This window comes from Pelecanus crispus, chromosome 1 (assembly GCF_030463565.1).
Source record: "Pelecanus crispus isolate bPelCri1 chromosome 1, bPelCri1.pri, whole genome shotgun sequence".
Lineage (NCBI taxonomy): Eukaryota > Metazoa > Chordata > Aves > Pelecaniformes > Pelecanidae > Pelecanus > Pelecanus crispus.
The window spans coordinates 98,233,245-98,253,357 of NC_134643.1; the positions used below are offsets into that span (position 1 = coordinate 98,233,245).

Genomic DNA, 20,113 nt, shown 5'->3' on the forward strand with positions numbered 1-20,113 from the left:
AATTGTTTGTCAAAGAGACTTTCGGAAAGAGTAACGGCAGCAGCAACAGCCAGCAGAGATGAAGAGTTCATTACATTGCTGCTGCTGGCTTTCCTGAATATAAGAACCGTGACCACAGGTTGCCTAACTTTCTTTTTGAACTAACCCAGCTTTTCCTTTGAGTCACTAATGGGTGCTGTGCCTCTTCACAGTTAAATGGCACCCACTATTTGTTGGGGGGAACCACGGGTTGCCTGCCTGCCTGCCTGCCAGTAATTCCCTCCATTTGGGGATGTCTTGCATCTATTTGACCACAGAACTTATGGGGAGAATCTTTTTAATAAGGCCTGTTGTGACAGGATAAGGAATAATGGACTTAAACTAAAGAAGAATAGATTTAGACTAGACATTAGAAAAGTTTTTTACAATGAGGGTGGTCAAGCACTGGAACAGGTTGCCCAGAGAGGTGGTAGAGGCCCCATCCCTGGCAACATTCAAGGTCAGGTTGGATGGGGCTCTGAGCAACCTGATGTAGTTAAAGCTGTCCCTGCTCACTGCAGGGGGGTTGGGCTAGATGACCTCTAAAGGTCCCTTCCAACCCAAAGCATTCTATGATTCTATGAACTGAAGCCCTTCCAGGCGCATTTCAGCACAGGCATGGAAATACATAAATGTGTTGTGACAGTAGTTGTGGGGGAGAGTTCTGTTCTTGGAACAGGCAAATAGTCACTGACTCAGTTCAGCTTGGTGGCTTCAGAGTTTGGGGAGGCTAACATTTTTCTGGCAAACTTAAATTCAGTGCATTAAATTCCAGGGAGGTTCATCTTATACCTAGGGAAGCTGTCTTTCCTGCTATAAGACAGCAGTCTTAATCACATGGGAAGACGGACAGTAGTAGCTTGGGGACAGGTCTTTAAGGACCTTGTAAAAATGAAGGGACTCTTCTGGCTCTAAGCAAAGTCCTGCAGCTCACCACTGGACTGGCCTTCAGTGTTCACTGTGGATGTAGGGGGGAATATAGTACCAGAACAGTTTGAAGAGATCAGAGCCAGACATGAAAAATCACCCTGCTTGGTCTTTGTGCAAGTTCTGCTACAGAGTTTGTCTTCCCACAGTAGCGCTATACAGAAGGCCAGTGGTCAGAAAGCAAATAATACCATTTCCTCTCTGTTCACCAATTCTCAGCACAGGCAGCTTTGTGCTCGGAAGAGGAAGAACCGTCTCTTTGTAGCTGCACTGTGGGGCTCTTGGGAGCCCAGGAAGAGCAGTGACTCTGTCTGCTGAGGATCATTGGCAGTGGACGATGGGGAGCTGGCAGCAAGCTGGACCCACAAACGCAAGAGCTGCTTTGAAGGTTGTCATGAAGACCACGTACACCGTTGTTCTGCTCGCCATCACTGTGGTCACAGGAGCTACAGGTACTTCTGACGGTACCTTGATACCAACTCTCTGTTCAGGGCAGAGGAGGAAAAGGCAATATATCAGTGATGTTTATTCAATTCTTCTTTGGGAAAGAAGAATCTAGGGGAAGGGATCTTTACAAACTGCTGCCGGGACTTTTTGATGGAAAACCAATAACCTGCAAATCAAAACAGTTCTAGCTGCAACTAGATCTTTTCAGTTATCAACGAATAAGACATTGAACTTGGGCTTTTCAATGATTTGATGAAAACTGGTAATGATTTTCTTGGATTATGATATTTTTCATGATAATTAACAGATTTATTAAAAACATGTTTGATGGGAGGTTTTCTGATCAGTCTGAGCACTCTTTCAAGCTTTGCTCTTAGGTATCAGTGACTTGTCCTGACAAATGAAGTAGACCGGAATTTTACAACACTAGATTCAGATGAAAGTTTTAATAAGACTTAACGGGAAGGTTCTTTCCTCTTTCCAAACTCAGTTAAACACTTAGAAAAGCTAATTCCAAAAATGTGGGGTCTGAAAATGCAGCTATAATCCTTCTCCTCCATACTCTACATTAATTATGAAAATTCTTGTTTGTTGTTTGATCTTGTTAGGACAGGTGAGGCAGGTCACAAGGCAGTGATCTTGAGTCTGTCAGGGATCTCTGCATCTAGCAGCAAACAGGAATGTGTTTTCTTTCCAGTTAAACATCATGCTCCTCTACTACTTCATCTGTCACCACTACAATCAGGGAAATGGGTTCATATAACTTCGGAGTGGCAGGGCAGAAATTGCCACCTGTGCTTGACCGGATGACAAGGGCTGCTTATATCCAGCACAAAAGTGGGTTGAGTGTCTTCAAACATTCATTTTTCTGCTGTACTGAGCAGTGATGCTGGGGAAAGAGCAACCTGAGAGATCTACCCATACAGATGGGCTCTGCAGCTCGTTCGGACTCTGCTTCCCAGTCATGTAATGTATCCACAGTCCTCGGGAGAGGACCTTACAGAGGGAGGGAGTGAAAGCAAGGACCATTTATGTGAACAGAGCCATGAATTTGGAGATCTCTTCCCGCCTAAGAAGAGACGCAGCTCTTGGGCTGGCACAGACAGGGCCTCGTGCTGGCATGTAACAGTGCAGACATTCCTCTGTGAAGCACAGACCAGAACTCCAAGGCTCTGAGTGACATCCCTGGGCACCATCTCACACGTCCTTCTCCTTCTTCCTCTCCTTCAGGGAACAACAGCGTGTCAGCAACAGTAGGTAGCAGCCACATGCTCACCTGCCCTACCAGATCAAATATAGCTATGGTAACATGGAAAATAAGCCCCAAGGATGGAGGCCCCTGCACCTTGGGGTACAGGGCTGACCAGAACAAGACAGACAGAACAAACTGCAGCAGCAGCATGAACTGGAAAGACATACCAGATCGGGATCCTACCCTTGAGATACGGCAAGTAGGAATAGCCCATGAGGGAAATTACACCTGTGAAGTAGTAGCACCAGAAGGGAGTTTCCACGAGACGTACCACCTGACTGTGCTAGGTAAGAGACTCCTTCCTCATTTTTCAGCTCTCCAAAGGACTGTGTCTGGGCCTGGACATACAAAGCTCCTCATCCCATGCACCGGAGGACATACTGATCCAATATACTAAAAAGAGGATTCTGCATATGCATCTGGTTGTCCTGTAGAAATCAATTGTTAATCCACTAATTTAAGACAACTAAAGCATGTGACAGTAACTCTTCTAAGTGCTAAGATATTCTATCAAATATGGGATGTTCTTATCCAGACGGTAGGAACGGACTCATTTCCTCTTATGCTGGCATTCAGATACACTTTAAACCACGTGTACGATGGCTGCATAGGGCAAAAGTCTAATTCAGCCCTGTATTTGGGACAATTCCCTACTGCAATGTCAAGGGATGCCTCCTCTAATGGTACGTGGCTGTGGTAACTCACCTGAATGGGGGAAGGGTTGTCCAAAAGGACAAAAAGAGGCAGGATCTTTGTCTGTCGTGACTTTGGCCCATGTTGCTGTAATGGGATGGCACCACCAACCTTATTCTCCTCTTTTCACTGTGTTCATTTTGAGCCGACAACAAGAACATCCTATCCCAACTATGGCAAACTAACTCCATGCATCTCCCCTTCCTGATGCTTTGCAGTCCCCCCCAGGCTGACCCTGTACTGTGATGACCACGGGAACCCCGTGTGCAAGGCAGCGGCAGGGAAGCCAGCTGCTCAGATCTCGTGGGTCCTAGAGAGCAACTCCACCTCCAGTGAAGAAGGCCATGACAACGGGACAGTGACTGTTCTCAGGAAGTTCACAGCATACAGCACCAATGTGAGTAATGCAACCTGCATTATGTCCCACCCATCTGGGAACCAGAGCAAGTCCATAGCCTGTCGTCTCTCAGGTAAGTTTCCCTTTGTGCATTGGGAGTTCAAAACCCCTTTAGCCCTGTGTTCATGCACTAAGACAGACATCACTGGCACTGGCAGGATTGCAGCAGGAACTGTGCAGCTGAGCTGAAGTTTCCAGTGAGAAATTTGTTGGGAGGGGGAAGGATAAACAAAAGTGCTGTTCAGAACTGTAAAGTCCTTTGTGAAATTCTGGAAAGGAGATGGATGCAGTGGTCTTCCCTTCCACCAGTAGGGCTGAATGGAAAGGCAGGATTATTCAGAAGTTCATGACACACAAAGATGTCAATGGTACAATCCCCCAGATCTATGTATTGTAATTCAGTGGTACCACTACGTCTTGCTAATTTTGGGGTTATGCATGGGTTGTGACAGGAAGGCCAAAAGCCAGCTTACAGCTTGCAAAGACTGGCTGGTAGGTGAAGGCTTTAGGTGGTGAAGTTGAAGATGTTGCTGGGAAGTTGTGTGCAACCATATGTACTTCCCTGAAGTACTCGGCTGGAAGAGAATCAGAGCTGAAATGGGCTGGGATGCACATGCGAGGCCCGCAGGTGGACTATGGGAAGTGGGGAGGAAAAGGATCTAATTAGTGCCCATACAGCAAAAGAGGAGGCTCCTCCATCAAGGGCACGGGGCAACTTTGTTTATTCCCAGTTCTGTGCCCCGCATTGTATCACAGCTACCTTAGGTCATCCTCCATAGTGCAGCATGAAGGGAGCATTGTGTAAGGATGCCATCCTGACAGAGGCACAGGGTAAACAAATGGTCTGTGAGCTGTACCTAAAAGAGCAACTGTTTCTCTTCAGAGGATAGTACATGTTTTCTTCACTGTGTCATCGGCCTTGCTAGTCTCCTGGGCCTCCTTTCCCTGCTTGCTGTTCTTCATCTCTACACCTTCTGTGATAGCAGGTATGTATGGAACATGATATACACAAATGGCTCTGGCTAGTCCTCAGGAAGTTTAGAAGGGCTTCTGGTACTAATTTCTGTCATGCGGTCACCTCAGTCTGTCACAAACACACCGGTTCAACACATGTTCATGGTTTCTCTGAGGTCTGTAACACTGCAGCTGGGGCAGAGGGGGAGGGAGTCCATACATGATTGTTAGGCACCTTCTCCCTGCTGCCGTACTCCTTTCAGAAGCAAAAATACAAAGGGCAGTGTTTAGTTTTTTCCAGCTGACTGAGGTATCTGAACAAAGATTGCCAGGCTATGAAGATTAAAGAGGCAGCAAAGTATCTTTCTGAGCTTGGGGCCAGACTTTTGGTCCATTTTGTCCTACTCCAAGGAAGCCAGGAAAGGCAGGGCTAATACAGAAATGCAGGAAGTACTGCATGAGAGCACAAGAGGTCTGCTGTTGTAACTGCTCTGGAGTTCCGGCAGCAGTCTGTCCACTTGGCCAATTACTCTGAGGTAGCCTCTCTGTCACAAGGTGCAATTGCTGCCCAGAATTACAGCACAAACACCACAGAGGCAGAACTAACTACAGTAATCAAGTCACTTGAGCGCCACGCTTCGCTAGGGCCCTTGGCAGCTCTTTGGTGCTGGCTGGAGCATGGCCAGCTCTGATTATGCTCATGTGAGATTACAGACATAAAGCCTTATGTTCTTTTGTTTCTCTACCAAATAAAGGGGAGGAATTCTGTTCTGACATTCCCTAGAGCTCATCCTCACACTTACAGTATTGGTGTCTTGTTTCCTAGGACAACTGGAAACCAGTACAAGCCAAGGTGTCTTCCACCAACAGAGCTGTCTGGATCTACTTCTAAATCAGCACCTCAGCAGAGATGAAAGAAAGTCCCAGTCTGCCTCAGTCAGCAATGTGACGTGCAGCAGGGACTCACCAGTACCAAAGTGTTCAGGAGAAAGAAGCAAACATCTGCAATGCAGCCAGTGTAACTGTGCAGAAACATGGCATGCAGGGCAGGTCCTACCTGACCCTTGTCAGTTCTGTCTTCCATCACGTCTCTTGTGCAACTAGAGACCCTGTTATCACTCATGCAAGTAGCAATCTTTTTTTAGAAAACCAAATCTAACATCTATGCAAAAAAATAGGAAATTAAGTTGTGTTGTAGAAAATGAGGTCACTCAATTTCAAATACATTGTATCCTAGTATTTAAGTATCATGTCTTGTAGGATAAAAAAGTCAGAAGAAATTTTCTTGCATGCTGTCCTGGTTGAACCCCAGCCAGCAACTCAGCACCACGCAGCCGCTCGCTCACTCCCCCTGCCCCGATGGGATGGGGGAGAGAATCGGAGGAGTAAGAGTGAGAAAAACTCCTGGGTTGAGATAAGAACAGTTTAATAATTGAAATAAAGTAAAATAGTAATGATAATAATAACAATATAACAGTAATAATAATAATATACAAAGCAAGTGATGCACACTGCAATTGCTCACCACCTGCTGACCGATACCCACACAGTTCCTGAGCAGCGATTGTTGCTCCCTGGCCAACCCCCCCCCCCCCCAGTTTATATACTGAGCATGACGTCATATGGTATGGAATAGCCCTTGGGTCAGTTTGGATCAACTGTTCTGGCTGTGCCCCCTCCCAGTTTCTTGTGTACCTGGCAGAGCATGGGAAGCTGAAAAGTCCTTGACTAGCATAAGCAGTCCTTAGCAACAACTAAAACATCAGCATGTTATCAACATTCTTCTCCTACTAAATCCAAAACACAGCACTATGCCAGCTGCTAGGAAGAAAATTAATGCTATCCCAGCTGAAACCAGGACACATATGAATGGGCAGCAACCTTCCCAGGATGATCACACAGGACTGAAACTAAATTTGAGCAACTCTCTTTTTCACTACAAGAATTTTGAAGTGTTTCACCAACAGCTACAAAAAGGGGGGGGGGGGGGGAAGAATATTTGAGCTTGAGCACTTATTGTTACATGAAGTATAGAAATTATTACAATCCCAAGTTCTAAGCCTCACACCCATTTACCTCTTTGGTATCCAGAAAGCCGCAGCCCACAGAACACAGCTCTCTAATACTAATTTCTTTAAACACACCTTACTGGTCCTATCACAAGGGAGCCCTTGAGTTTAATATCTTTCATTCAATGACATATTGCCACTACTAAGCTTCTAAACATAGCTGTGCCTCTTCACCATTTCTTAACTTCTATTCTGAATAGATATGACTAGAGCTGAATATTACTCTGCACCTGAAATTTCAAAGGAACCACAGGTATTTCAGACCCACCACCCTCCTCCATGCTCAGCAGAAATCCATGTATCGTCATTGTTACTGTACAGAAGACTCTATTTCAAACTGTAATGCATCCGGAGACCTTTTCCACTTGCTACAGTCATGCCATTTGCTAAATCTCTGCAATGAGATATCAACGATATTCCTGTGAGATGTCGGCTTACATAAGGGCAGAAGTGGGAAGGTACTGCAGGAGCACTTTTGCTAGGCATGCTACCCTGTGTTTGTATGTTTCATATACCCAGGTTACAAAGCTGTTAGGCCTTTCTACACCCTTCACATCCCTTCCAATCCCAGACTAAGTATTTTTTTCTTCCTCCTTTTTTTCTTTTTCTTTTTTTTTTTTTTTTCTGTTCAAAGCTGTTCAAGCATTTATTTAATTTTTGGGGGTATCAGTTACACAGATCTCTAGCTCTCAGCCAGCAAGCTGGGCTTAGAATTAGGGCATTACTGTGTTACAGAGAAGGTAAAACACAGAAGCCAAGGTACTGAACTCTTCTGGGCACTGGGGGCTCTTGCCAGGGTGAGGGACACAGACATAAGCCTGCACAGTGTCCACAAACCTCAGCTGTTCTGAGGGCATCAATGAATCCCAGCCAGATTAATGAGCTTTGTTCTAGTGCCTTATGTACACAGACCAGGTTTATGGCTGACAAGATAGGGCAACTGCCCAGACCCCCAGGCCAGAAGAATACCTGCCTAAGGCTGAGTTAGGCAGCATTGCAAGTGCAGGGAGGAGGAGAGAGAGGGTAGGGAACAGGGAACACCACAGCTTCCACAAAGCCGGAACATGATCCTGATCTTTGTTGTTCGTTCACTGCTTCTACCCGTGACTGACCACATCTCGAGCTTTGTGAGCTTCATTTCACCTCTGAACCAGCTACTGAAGGAGCCAGGGCCAAAAACCTCACCCAAACTTGAGTAATAAAAAATTCATGCTTTTCAATCTCAGCATGCTAACTCTAGCTTTATACAGAAAAGGAAATGCCATGTCACTGCACTCCCTCCCTTACGCAGCTTTTCTACCACTACCTTGCTGCCCCTCACCCTTTCCTGGTGCAGCTGATAAACTGGTGTAAGTCACTGCCTGGGGCGGTTTCTGCAGAATAGCACCTGCAGGATGCAGACACTGATTGTGCTGGCACGGCACAGTGAAACCGCTCCCTTCGTGTGTACAGACACAGCCCCATTCCACCCATCTGTTGTCACGTATGGTTGGTTGGTCACAACAGAGTCTGAACTCTGCAGAGCTGACACACACTGCGAATGAACTGAGAGGCAAGAGCTAGAAGAATGACCAATTCCGAGCCTAACAAAATTACTGCTAATTCTTTGTGGTAACCTAACTGCTTTATCAAAAGGTCAGCAAGCAGAAAACCACACTGTCTTCAGTTGGTATTTGTAGCACTCCTTGTAACTGAGTTTCCACAGTGCACATCCATTGACTGCATAAAAGTCGTACTCGGCAAAGTACTCATCTCTGCAGCGGCTAAGCAAGCATTGAGCACCTACACATACAAACCTACATGCAAACACACAGCTGCTCGACCAGCAGTCTCCTTTTATGTTAAGACCATCTGCAAAGCTGCAACTCTGCTTGGCTCTTACTAAGAAGGAAGTACCCAGAGAAGACTCATCTTCCTTTCCTCACAAACTGCAGGGCAAGTCAAAATTTCAGAGATACCAACAAAGACGTGCCCTAGGTTAGCAACAGCCCACTGGTGTCGGCAGTATTCAGGACGTGTTCTTGCTGAGCTCTACTTACTACATTTCTCCTCCTTTTCTCCAGATTGGTCAGGTGTCCAGCCAGAAAGAAAAAAATCTCTCACACCCTTGGTTGCACTTTCCAAATGGCTTGGACCCTCTCTACCCTCCATCAGGGATAAAAGAGAGCCAACTCACATACCAGAGCCCACAACATTCTGTAACCAGCCTTGCTCCTACTCCTTGGTCTATTTACTCTCAAAGCCATCACAAATCCTTCTGCAGGAGGGAGGATAAAGCAACCTAAACTTCATACAATCAGAGTTTCAGTCCAGTCTCCTGGGCCACTACCTGAGCAACTAAGAACATTTCTTCCTTTCTGTCACTGGACACCCATCTTCTTCCTGGTGTGTTCACCACATGATAATGACAGATTTGATTGGAATGTGCTAGATTGCATTTATAGCTGTTATAGCTGTTTCGGTATTAATTGGCAGACCCCTGTGCTTGCCATGGGGCTTGCTTGCCTTACTGTCTATTAATAGAGTCTAGTGCTCACTAGTGGCTGCTTTTTGCTTTTGCTGCTTGCTGTAGTGCTGATCATCTTACTGTGCTGGGCCTGGGAACTCCAGTGTGAACTTGAGTCAAAGGGACTGTGACCTGTGGATGAGTCCACGTGGGAGCAGGACACCGCAAAGCGTCTGTGGCCGTGCATAAGCCCACCCCAGAGCAGGTCCATCTTGAAGCATCTGCAGCCATGGTTATGTCTGTGTTGCAGCAGGTATACCTCTGAAGGCATTGTGGACCGAGTCCACACTGGAGAAGTTACACCTTGAAGCCATGCTGGAACACCTCAAAGCATCTGTGGCCATGGATAAGTCCACAGCAGAGCAGCTCTACTCCTGAAGGGACTGTGGCTGCGGGTAATGCCATACTGGAGCAGGTCTATCTCTGAAGGCATTGTGGCCCATGGAGAAGGCCACGCTGGAGCAGGTGCACCTCAAAGCGACTGTGGCTGTAGATAAGTCTATGGCACAGCAGGTACAGCCCCGGAGAGATTGCGGCTCATAGAGAAGGCTCCACTTGGAGCAGGCACTCTCCTAAGGGACCGTGGTCCATGGATAAATCCAAGACAGAGCAGGGGACAGGGAAGGAGGTCATTGTAGTGTTAAACCCTATGGTCTGGTCCAAAGAGACCAGGGGTGGAGATTGGAATGGATATACCTTTAAATTGTTCTAACCCATGATTTGGGTTGCATGTTACAGGAATTACTATAGCAGGAATCACCTGAACCAATGGAGGATGAGCACTTAGAAGCAGCAGAGCAAGCGCAGCAGTGACCCAACCTGAGCTGGCTTTGGTGCCCAAGAACTCCATGCAACACATGAGCTCTCCTGTCCTGAGTGACCACCATAACAGAGCCATGCACTAAACGAACCCAGTGAACATTTTATGGACATTTTAGAGGGGGATGGTCAACAAAGTAAGGGACTGGATATCTGCATGTATATACCAAAGGGTAGGAAGAGGGGTGTGGTTAATGAGGATGTATTGGCTAGTGTGTGAGCACAGTGTAAATGGTAGGGAATAAGGGGCGGAGAATATGCTGGTTTGGGCTGGGGTAGAGTTAATTTCCTTCATAGGAGCTGGTATGGGGCTGTGTTTTGGATTTGTGCTGAAAGCAGTGTTGATAACACCGGGGTGTTTTGCTTATTGCTGAGCAGTGCTTACACGGGGTCAAGGCCTTCTCTGCTTCTCACACCACCCAATAGAACTATTGTTCTCCTCAAAAAAAAAAAACCCACCAACCTCAAGTAAGGGGGCAAAAAGTTTTAACAAATTCAGAGACTGCACTAACTCTTCCACCACCCAGATAAGAACTGACTTAGTCTAAGTTTCAGGCCTTCCCCAGCAGGCATGCATAACTGAGAGACCGCAGAATGACCACAGACTCATTTTTTTTGTCACCTGGTGAGCCTGCCCAAAGGATTACATAAAACCCCTCTCACATCCTGTTCACGTGCAGAATGATTTCAAAGAGACCACTCCAGTGTATTGTGTTTGCGTGGCAATGTTTTGGTAGCAGGGGGGCTACAGGGGTGGCTTCTGTGAGAAGCTGCTAGAAGCTTCCCCCATGTCCGATAGCGCCAATGCCAGCCAGCTGCAAGACAGACCTGCCGCTGGCCAAGGCCGAGTCAATGAGCAATAGTGGGAGCGCCTCTGGGATAATGTATTTAAGAAGGGGAAAAAACCCAAAGGAACACAAAAACTGCAGCTGGAGTGAGAATATGTGAGAGGAACGACTCTGCAGACACCAAGTGCCTTGTAACGAACCAACTTTAGGTGCTCTTAGCTGCTGTGGGACAGACTTCTGCCAGCTGTTACACTGCCCCTAAAGAGTATGGGACATCAGTATTTTGCTTCAGCTGCCAGGGTAGAATGGATGCAGATGATGGACAATGTTTCTCATCTCTGGCAATTCATCTGAGTGCAGCTGCAGAACTTCATGCTGGATTTAAAACAGAAGGTAGATGCAGCGCTGATGGATGATCAAGTGCAGGAGAGACTTCCCCTAGGCGTCAGTCATTTATTCCACTCTGTTTCAAGCCAACAGTGATCAAAAAGCAGAACCCGTTAAAGATGTGTCCTTTCCTTCATCCACCTGGAACAGGGACAACTCCATGTACACAAGCAAGGCATGCTATCACGCTGCACTTATTGAATGCATGATGCAGAGGAGTTACAAACGTAAAATATACAAGAAGTCCTAAACACACGTTCACAGACAATGCATTGGCTATTTCCACTCTAGATCACCTCAGAGCAGGCAGGTTGCACAGGTCTTTGGCCCCTGCTATATAAGCTGAGGAAGTAAACCTCTGTGTATCATTCAATTCAACTGGGCAAGTAGAGTTTGCTTCATATTAGGGCTATAGTTTTTCTTTTCTAAACTCAATGCCTTTTTATTAATGAGATTACTAGACTATCTCTAGTATCCTAAATATAGCAGACCTTAGGCATGCAGTAGTAGCTTTTTGAACATTTAGCTGGAGGGAGAGGAAATGCTGTATTAAAACTTAGCTTCTCTTTGGACGTTCTTTGCTTATTTTCTCCTTAGCACAATCACATAGGTTTTATAAAACAGTTTTGGATTCATTCATAGAGCAAACTTCCTGAATTAATGAATTTATTAAGCAAAAGCTTAGCCTCAGAGATATTAAATTAATCCAAAAATTTATACAAGTTTATCAAAAAATAAATTCTAGTACCTCAGGTTATTTACAACAAAAAACCCCAGACCTCTAGCTTTGGTACCTTTTGTTCTGGATGAACTGAGCAGACCAGGAGTCAGTCTTTTCAACTGGCCTCTAGAGTAGGCAGGTTTCCAGTAACATGGGCTACAAAACACCTCAGCAAGTGAACCCCTGAAAACTCCACAGAACTGCGGAAACAAAGGCGTGGGTGTTGAGTGCCAGATGCTCCCGTGTCTTGGAGCAATAGCAGCAAACTCAGCCACTGGCTGTATTAAATTACATCTCCCGCAGTGCAGTACAATCTTGGGAAATGAAGCACTTCAGCTACAGTAACCAAACAATCGCGACTGTTAACACAACTCCAAACAAAATGGCAAAGCCCACTAGCATGCAGAGCGTAGGGACTGCTGCCCTCCTCGCAGACAGTCCAAAGGAAGAGCAGCCTTGAAAACTGAACTGCACGCACTGGCAGAGGAGGGGGAAGGAGAAAAGGGGCCTTTCCCCATCAGCAGCCCACCCTCCGTCCTTGGGACACAGAGAAGTGCTGCCTCTAGAGCAGACAGACCCGTTTCAGGCAGTTTGCCCTACTGCAAATCAGCTGAAAGAAAACAGCAGCAATGGAAAAGAGCTTTACCTGACCAGGAATAACTGAGGAAAGCATCCCTGAGTTTTCTCCTTTACAAACTCCTGGATCTCCAGTACGTTCTTTAACAACAGTCCCCTGGAAGCTCGGTCAATTTTTGTTAACACCATCTGCGTGGATCCAGAAAAGGAGGATTAAAAGAGGGAAAGAAGAGTATTTTGCTGCTAGCCTGGAACATCTGTGAGAGTGCTGGGCCATCTTGCAAGGCAGGCTGAAGGCTCTGGGTCATACCTAGGGGAAAAAAATGGTATAATACAGTTCACCAAAACACTTCTATAGCCTGCATAAGGAGTGGACCTTTTCAAGCTCCACAGGCCGAGTGCTGCAAAAAGAGCATCCATGTAATAAACTGAACAAAAAAGTCTTTAAATCCCACTTGCCCCCCTCTACACATTTTAGGCCTATTTTATTAATAATAAAGGGGGGGCATTACTACTTAGATAGGACAACTTGCATAAGCTCAGGTAGAGGGTATACACCTTTCTAGATTATCTGTAGCTTATAACCAACACAAGAACGAAGCGTTACCTACCACATAAGGAATCCCAAACTCTTCCAGCATCTCTACTGCAATATGATCTGTTTTCTGGAGTCCTACTACGCCATCAACTAATAGAAAAGTCCTCTTCAGGCTGCCAGGAATACAAGCAACAGTAATCCCCACCATTATTTCATGCCTGCTCTGCTACTTCCAAATTCATAAGCAAGAACAAGTAACACAGGATCTGGGGATAGGAAGAGCCGAGGAAAGCCATGCATGGGAACTGAGGGTCAGCATGGAGCAGCACCTCAATCCCTTCTGCTGTTTTGATCTGTCTAAGCATGAATGAGTGACATGAGGTTCCCAGGGAAATGACGTCAGAACTAATCGATACTACCACTGGAAGTAGCTGTCCCTCCTGCATTTCTTCACCTCATTACATGACACTGTATATAGGAGTCTGGCTTTCACTGCTCTGTGGAGGTACAGTTAAGTCCCTTACTTGCGCCGTTCCTGCAGATAGGCCTCCACCATCTCCACAAAGTCTTGCGGGGCACGGTAGCCGTATCCTGGCATATCCACCACAGTAAAGTACTTCCCTACTTTGAAGAAATTCATCTTCTTGGTGTGGCCCTGGGGAGAGCATTTAGGTAAGACGAAGGAAGGGTGTGGTTTTAAAAAGTTGCTTTAAGCAGTGGCCTAGGAGATGCCCCGCAAAACATCTCTGTACCATACCCTGCCCGCCCCAGAGAGGGCTGCAAAAACGCTACTGTTGCTTTAAGCTGCCTAGTCTCCTGCCCTTGTAGCAATCCTCTGAGGCTCTACCCTTAAAACAGACCAAAGATGCCATCATGGGTCTCTGTGCTTGGGTCTTCCCAAAGGGCTTTACGGCACGTCTGCTCAGCTTGCCCGACTCTTCTGCCCGGCACACGTGCCAGCCCTGGCCGAAGAGCTAAGCTGGGCTCTTTCCACCTTCTCCTCCGCTAGAGGAAGGCCTGCGCCAGCCGTGAGCTGGCAGCCACCACGGCTGGCACATTCCTTCTGCCGCTTCAGGTCACCCAAGAGCTTGTTTCCTCCCGCCCTTCTCAGCCCTATCCTCCGGCTTGGCACCAGCTTCTGAGCGAGAGGGAGCGGAGCTAAAAACCTCACTTACCGGAGTTTTTGACACCCTGACCACCACATCTGGAGACAGTGAAAACAAGGCCCGGATTAAAGATGATTTCCCCACGTTGCTTCGGCCGATGAAGCACACCTGCAGCGGGAGAGGCGGAGAGAGCACTGCACACCTGCACACCTGCCTTCAGCCGGCGCCTCCGGGCCGGGGGTGCCCCCTCCCGCCGGCCGGTCCCGGTCACTCGCCAGCCCGCGGTGCCAGCGCCTGGGGACGGCGACGGCCTGTGCCACGGCCCGGGCTGCTGCGCCGTGCGACGGCGGGGGAGCAGCGACGAAGAAAGGATTTTAAAAAAGCCACGACAAACGCACCCCGCGCTGAGCGGCCCAAAGGCGGCCAACACGCCCTTCCCTCCCGCAGCTCAGCCCAGCCCGGGGCTGGCGGCGGGAAGCCGCTGCGCCAGCGGGGCCACGGCCTCCCGCCGAGGGGCACCGAGGGGCACGGGGGGCCCCGCCGCCGGGCGAGCGGCGGGGGGCGCGGGCTCGCCCTGACCTCGGGCAGGGCCGGCGGCGGGGCATGGTCCGTGCGGACGGCGGAGCTCACGTAGTCGATGGCGTGGTCGCGGCCGGCCCTGAAGAGCGCCTCGGCGCGCTGCAGGGCGGGCAGCCCGGGCTGGAAGAGGCGGAACCGCGCCGTGTCGGCGCCGGGCGCCAGGCAGCGCTCCAGCTTCTGCAGCGGGAACACGACGCCGCTGCGGCGGCTCCGCTCCAGCCGCAGCACCTGCGACAGGGCGGCCAGCGGCGGCGGGGACCGTCCCGCCGCGCCCCAGCCCCGTGGCAGCGGCATCCCGGCCCCGCGCAGGCCCGGCCCGGCCCCGGAAGGCGGCGGCGGCGGCGGCCGGGGGGGACGGGACGGGGCCGTGGCTGCGCCCCCGGCTGCCCCCCCGCGGCCGCGGCCCGCCAAGGCCCGGCTGCCAGCCGCTCGCCTCCGCCCGGGCCCGGTGCGGCCGGGCCCGGCTGTCCGCCCTTCGCCCGGGCCCCGCAGGCTGGAGCCGCGGCCGGGAGCGCCGCAGAGCTGCGGGGGCTCTGCACGCTGGAGCCCGGTGCGGCCGCGAAGCGGGGCAGGGCCGCAGCGCCCTTGGGCGAGCTCCCTCCCGCTGCGAGGATCCGCTTCTTCCCAAGGGCCGTCCGGATGTCCGAGCTTAGGCCCCGGCAAGCCCCCGGGTCCTGGCGAACGCTGCCCTCCATTTGAGACAGAGACCCGCTTTTCTTCTGCGGTCACCGTCCTCTGCTTAAAGCCCCGTACGTCTGCACGGTTTCATTGTTACGGTGAATCGATTTAAGGCCAGGGAGGACCCTTAGAAAGTAACCCAGGGCCCTACGCTGCTTTCCTTGCATTGAGCCCAGTTGCGAAGCTACAGGGAGGGAACCTCTGTCCCCTAGGAAGGGGCCGGCCAGCAACCTACAGGCTTCTCGGGGACGGCTTCAAATCTTTTGCAATGAGACAAGCTTCTCCTGAAACGCGTAAGCTTCTTCTCGAAATTCCGATCAGTGAAAGCAGTTACTGGTGAAAGTTGGGTTAACGGCGTAAACCTAGGGAAAAAACCCTGTATTCTACCCTAGTCCCGTAAATTAAGTCCTCTTAAAATCTGCTTTGTTTCACAGCAAGACAGAGCTCAAATGTGCGTAGCTCAGGACAGACCGCAGTCCCTGGCTGCTACGTGCATACTTAGAAGAGTGCTCCCAAATAAATCTACAAATGACCTGTATTTGGTTCCAAAACATCTGAAGCCTGCAGAGCAGGCCTCCCTACTGTCACCCCCAGTGGTGCAAATAACCATAGGTATATGTAGAGGAAAAAAAGCAGAAGAATAAACCTTTCAAGAATTACTTCAGGAGCACTGCTAATTTTTTTTTTTTTTTTTTTTTTTTTTTTTTTTTTGTGGTAATGCAGCAACTGAATTTAATTGAAATCTGTGGTGCATCTAGCAGCAGAAGAACTACACTGGCCATAAACAATGCTCGTAACCGCTCCAGTAGACAGATTTCCACATTTCTATGCCAAACGGTGACATGCAAAACGGAGCAAGTGCCCTTACGTATTTTTGCCTCAGCATCCCATGCAGCTCACCACTGCTGGCAGCAGACTTGCCTGCTTGAAGTTACCCTACGGTAGTTACCCTTAGCAGGCGTGTGTTCTCCAGCACATTACTCCCAGAACAGCTGGCCAGAGGCAGGAGGGAAGGCAGCAGAGAAACCGCCTGGCCGGTTTAACAGCACATCTGCAGGCGTGATGATGTGAACAGAGGGGCCCAGTTCACAGGCTAGTGCCCTAGCTGCCAATCAGTCTCCCTTTTTAATGTGACAGTACCTACACAGGCAACACGAACAAATTAAAATGGCATAGGACCTTCTGAATACTTCTAGTTTTAGCAAAGGGCTGCATAAACAAGAGCATCCATAGACCCACATCTAAAACCTGAAGATCGGAACTGCATTTTTTTTTTCTCCCCTGCAGTCTAGGTTCTCTGCGGGCAGACCGTACGGAGACTGAAAATGGCAGGTTACTGTGGACAGAGCTGGTAAAATATCAACATTTAAGCCTGCTTTGTGTCTCCCCTGAAAGTCTCTACTTTTTGTTCTGTATCTTGTTGAGAAACATTAGGCATTCAGACTAAAATTGCCTACGGCTCATGTCTGTGGCAGCAGACATCTCTTTTCAGTTGTGGGTTATGTAGTTCAGATGTTAGGGAATGACTACAAAAATAATTTAGTCCACATTAAAAATGCTGACAATCATTCCTCTGGAGTATGAAAGAGGGATCTGTAACCATTGACACTGACCTAAATCCTGAAGAATGATCAGGAGCACGGAGCTGGAAGGAAGTAGTGACACCAGTTGTCTGGTCTGGTCTGATCTTGTCTGTCCCAGCTTGTGCAACGGGTCAAACCATCCTTCCTTTCAGATAAGTCTCGAAGAGCAGCTGTGAGACCAGCTGGAGATGGAGTTCTGGGAGAGCAGTGAGGGCTCCTTGTGCATTTGGCGCAGTCGGTTCGGGTCCTGTAAGCCAAAGCCAACCGGGCTTTTGAGCTTCATTTCCAAGAAGAGGAACTGAGACCAAAAATTGCCACCAGGAAGCATGCCAGAAAGGACGGAGGACATGCACTAACCTTTCTGCTTTTTTGTGACATTAAGACCACTACTGACTGTGCCCAAATCTGTGCTTTCTCCTGAAATACAGCCTGTGTTCTTTCCACTTGGAAGGTGGTTTAGGAACTAGCGTTATTAGGATAGACAGTTTTAAAAGCTAAATTACTTGTATAAAATACTAAGAAGCTCTGCATTTTCCTCTATGCAAACTGTTCTAGTTAAGGGGAAAAAAAAAAAAGTGTCTCTTTCCTCAGAAGGAATTCAAAGCCACAAACCTCTCAAGAGCTGGACATTCTGAGGCAAAAAAAAAAAAAAAAAAAAAAAGAAAATGAAAAAGAAAAAAAAGAAGTTATAGTACTCAGTGGGAAAGTTTTTTACAAGTTCTCAAGTAAAGTAATGGAAGAGAGAGGCATTATTGTTCATGTGGCAGCCAACACTGCTAGTCCTAGCTGAGGAATAGTTTCCACTGGCTTCACAGAACTGAAATTCTCTTTTCGATGAATCTCTTCCATTTGTACCTGGCCTGACCTCTGCTGCAGCGTTTGTTTTTGCACTTCAGCCTTTGAGGGGAGACACAGGGCAGAAGACAGAATTACTTGGTGCATTTTCTTGGAGTTGGCCTTGGTCATTAGCACAGGAAACAGTGCTGTGAATATGCAGAAGAGGAGGAAATTCCGTGTCTTAAGGGTGCTAAATCAGTTAGAAACCCCTTGAATTTGGGCTGAAAAAATAGAAGTAGTGCCAGTAACACTGACTGGTGCGGATGCTGACAAATGGAAAAGCTCCCCATGATCGGTGACGATGGGATGGCAAACCATATAACCATTACATCAAGAACTGATTTGAGATAAACTTTTCTTTCCGTAACGCTGGTTGCCATGACATGGTTGCCATGACCATGGTGACAGCAGGTAAATCTTGAAACAAAGACTTTCCCTTGGTTGAGGAGGTTCAGGTTAGAGATCATTTAGGCAAACTGGACACCCACAAATCCATGGGCCCCGATGGGATGCATCCATGCGTGCTGAGGGAGCTGGCAGATGTTATTGCTAAGCCACTCCCCATCATCTTTGAAAGGTTACAGACAACAGGAGCGGTGCCTGAGGACTGGAGGAAAGCCAATGTCACTCCAGTCTTCAAAAAGGGCAAGAAGGAGGACCTGAGAAACTACAGGCCAGTCAGCCTCACCTCCATCCCTGGAAAGGTGATGGAACGGCTCATTCTGGATGCTGTCTCTAAGTGTGTGGTGGAAAAGAAGGTTATCAGGAGTAGTCAACATGGATTCACCAAGGTAAAAATCATGCTTGACCAGTCTGACGGCCTTCTATGATGGCATGACTGGCTGGGTAGATGAGGGGAGAGCACTGTGTATTGTCTACCTTGACTTCAGCAAGGCTTTTGACACCGTCTCCCATAACATCCTCATAGGTAAGCTCAGGAAGTGTGGGTTAGATGAGTGGACAGTGAGGCGGCTGGAGAACTCGCCGACTGACAGAGCTCAGAGGGTTGTGATCAGCGGCACAGAGTCTAGTTGGAGGCCTGTAGCTAGCGGCGTTCCCCAGGGGTCAGTACTGGGTCCAGTCTTGTTCAACTTACTCATCAGTGACCTGGGCGAAGGGACAGCGTGTACCCTCAGCAAGTTTGCTGATGATACAAAACTGGGAGGAGTGGCTGACACACCAGCAGGCCGTGCTGCCATTCCGCAAGACCTGGACAGGCTAGAGAGTTGGGCAGATAGGAACCTAATGAAGTTCAACAAATGCAAGTGTAGGGTCCACCTAGGGAGGATTAACCCTATGCAGCAGTACAGGTTAGGGGTTGACCTGCTGGAAAGCAGCTCTGCAGAGAAGGACCTGGGAGTCCTGGTGGACGACAAGTTAACCGTGAGCCAGCAATGTGCCCTCGTGGCCAGGAAGGCCAATGGCATCCTGGGGTCCATTAGGAAGAGTGTGGCCAGAAGGTCGGGGGAGGTGATCCTCCCCCTCTACTCTGCCCTGGTGAGGCCACCTCTGGAATGCTGTGCCCAGTTCTGGGCTCCCCAGTTCAAGACAGACAAGGAACTACTGGAGAGAGTCCAGCGGAGGGCGACAAAGATGATGAGGGGACTGGAGCATCTCTTAGGAGGAAAGGCTGAGAGAGCTGGGTCTGCTTAGCCTGGACAAGAGGAGACTGAGAGGGGATCGTATCAACGCTTACAAATATCTTAAGGGAGGGTGTCAGGAAGGTGGGGCCAGATGCTTTTCAGTGGCGCCCAGCGACAGGATAGGGGGCAATGGGCACAAACAAACACAGGAAGTTCCCTCTGAATACGAGGAAAAACTTCTTTACTTCGAGGGTGACAGAGCACTGGAACAGGCTGCCCAGAGAGGCTATAGAGACTCCTTCTCTGAAGGTATTCCAAACCCACCTGGGCATGATCCTGTGCAACCTGTTCTAGGTGAACCTGCTTTAGCAGGGGGGGTTGGACTAGATGATCTCCAGAGGTCCCTTCCAACCCCAACCCTTCTGTGATTCTTTCAAATAAAGAAACTGTGAAAGAAGGAAGACAGTGTCATGTGTTTCCTCCCCAGTCTTGCTGTGCCTCACGTCTGTCGTGGTTTAGCGCCAGCCAGCAACTCAGCACCACGCAGCCGCTCACTCACTCCCCCTACCCTGGTGGGATGGGGGAGAGAATTGGAGGAGTAAGAGTGAGAAACACTCCTGGGTTGAGATAAGAACAGTTTAATAATTGAAATAAA

General features: G+C 48.7%; 2 protein-coding genes across 2 annotated transcripts; one reads left to right on the forward strand and one right to left on the reverse strand.

Annotated features, from left to right (window-relative positions):
* Positions 1-1,206: 1,206 nt before the first annotated feature.
* LOC104024764 (cell surface glycoprotein CD200 receptor 1-B) lies at positions 1,207-5,790 on the forward strand. Its single transcript, XM_075724674.1, has 5 exons — positions 1,207-1,397; positions 2,623-2,931; positions 3,556-3,807; positions 4,618-4,720; positions 5,515-5,790. The coding sequence occupies exons 1-5, from the start codon at positions 1,283-1,285 to the stop codon at positions 5,600-5,602; spliced, it is 867 nt and encodes a 288-aa protein (XP_075580789.1). The 5' UTR covers positions 1,207-1,282; the 3' UTR covers positions 5,603-5,790.
* Positions 5,791-12,093: 6,303 nt separating this feature from the next.
* On the reverse strand, positions 12,094-15,071 carry GTPBP8 (GTP binding protein 8). Its single transcript, XM_075726945.1, has 6 exons — positions 14,778-15,071; positions 14,268-14,366; positions 13,617-13,747; positions 13,166-13,265; positions 12,625-12,743; positions 12,094-12,178 (listed from the first exon to the last, which is right to left on the reverse strand). Exons 1-6 carry the CDS (start codon positions 15,069-15,071, stop codon positions 12,094-12,096), a joined length of 828 nt encoding a protein of 275 aa, XP_075583060.1.
* Between the last annotated feature and the right edge of the window lie 5,042 nt (positions 15,072-20,113).

Coding starts and splice junctions, on each gene's coding strand:
- LOC104024764 (XM_075724674.1), top strand. CDS start 1,283: ATGGGGAGCTGGCAGCAAGCTGGACCCACAAACGCAAGAGCTGCTTTG. Junction 1,398..2,622: donor TGTGGTCACAGGAGCTACAG/GTACTTCTGACG, acceptor CCTCTCCTTCAG/GGAACAACAGCGTGTCAGCA. Junction 3,808..4,617: donor CATAGCCTGTCGTCTCTCAG/GTAAGTTTCCCT, acceptor GTTTCTCTTCAG/AGGATAGTACATGTTTTCTT.
- GTPBP8 (XM_075726945.1), bottom strand. CDS start 15,071: ATGCCGCTGCCACGGGGCTGGGGCGCGGCGGGACGGTCCCCGCCGCCG. Junction 13,748..14,267: donor TCAGGGTGTCAAAAACTCCG/GTAAGTGAGGTT, acceptor TGCTCTCCCCAG/GGCCACACCAAGAAGATGAA. Junction 12,744..13,165: donor AGTTTGGGATTCCTTATGTG/GTAGGTAACGCT, acceptor GGATCCACGCAG/ATGGTGTTAACAAAAATTGA.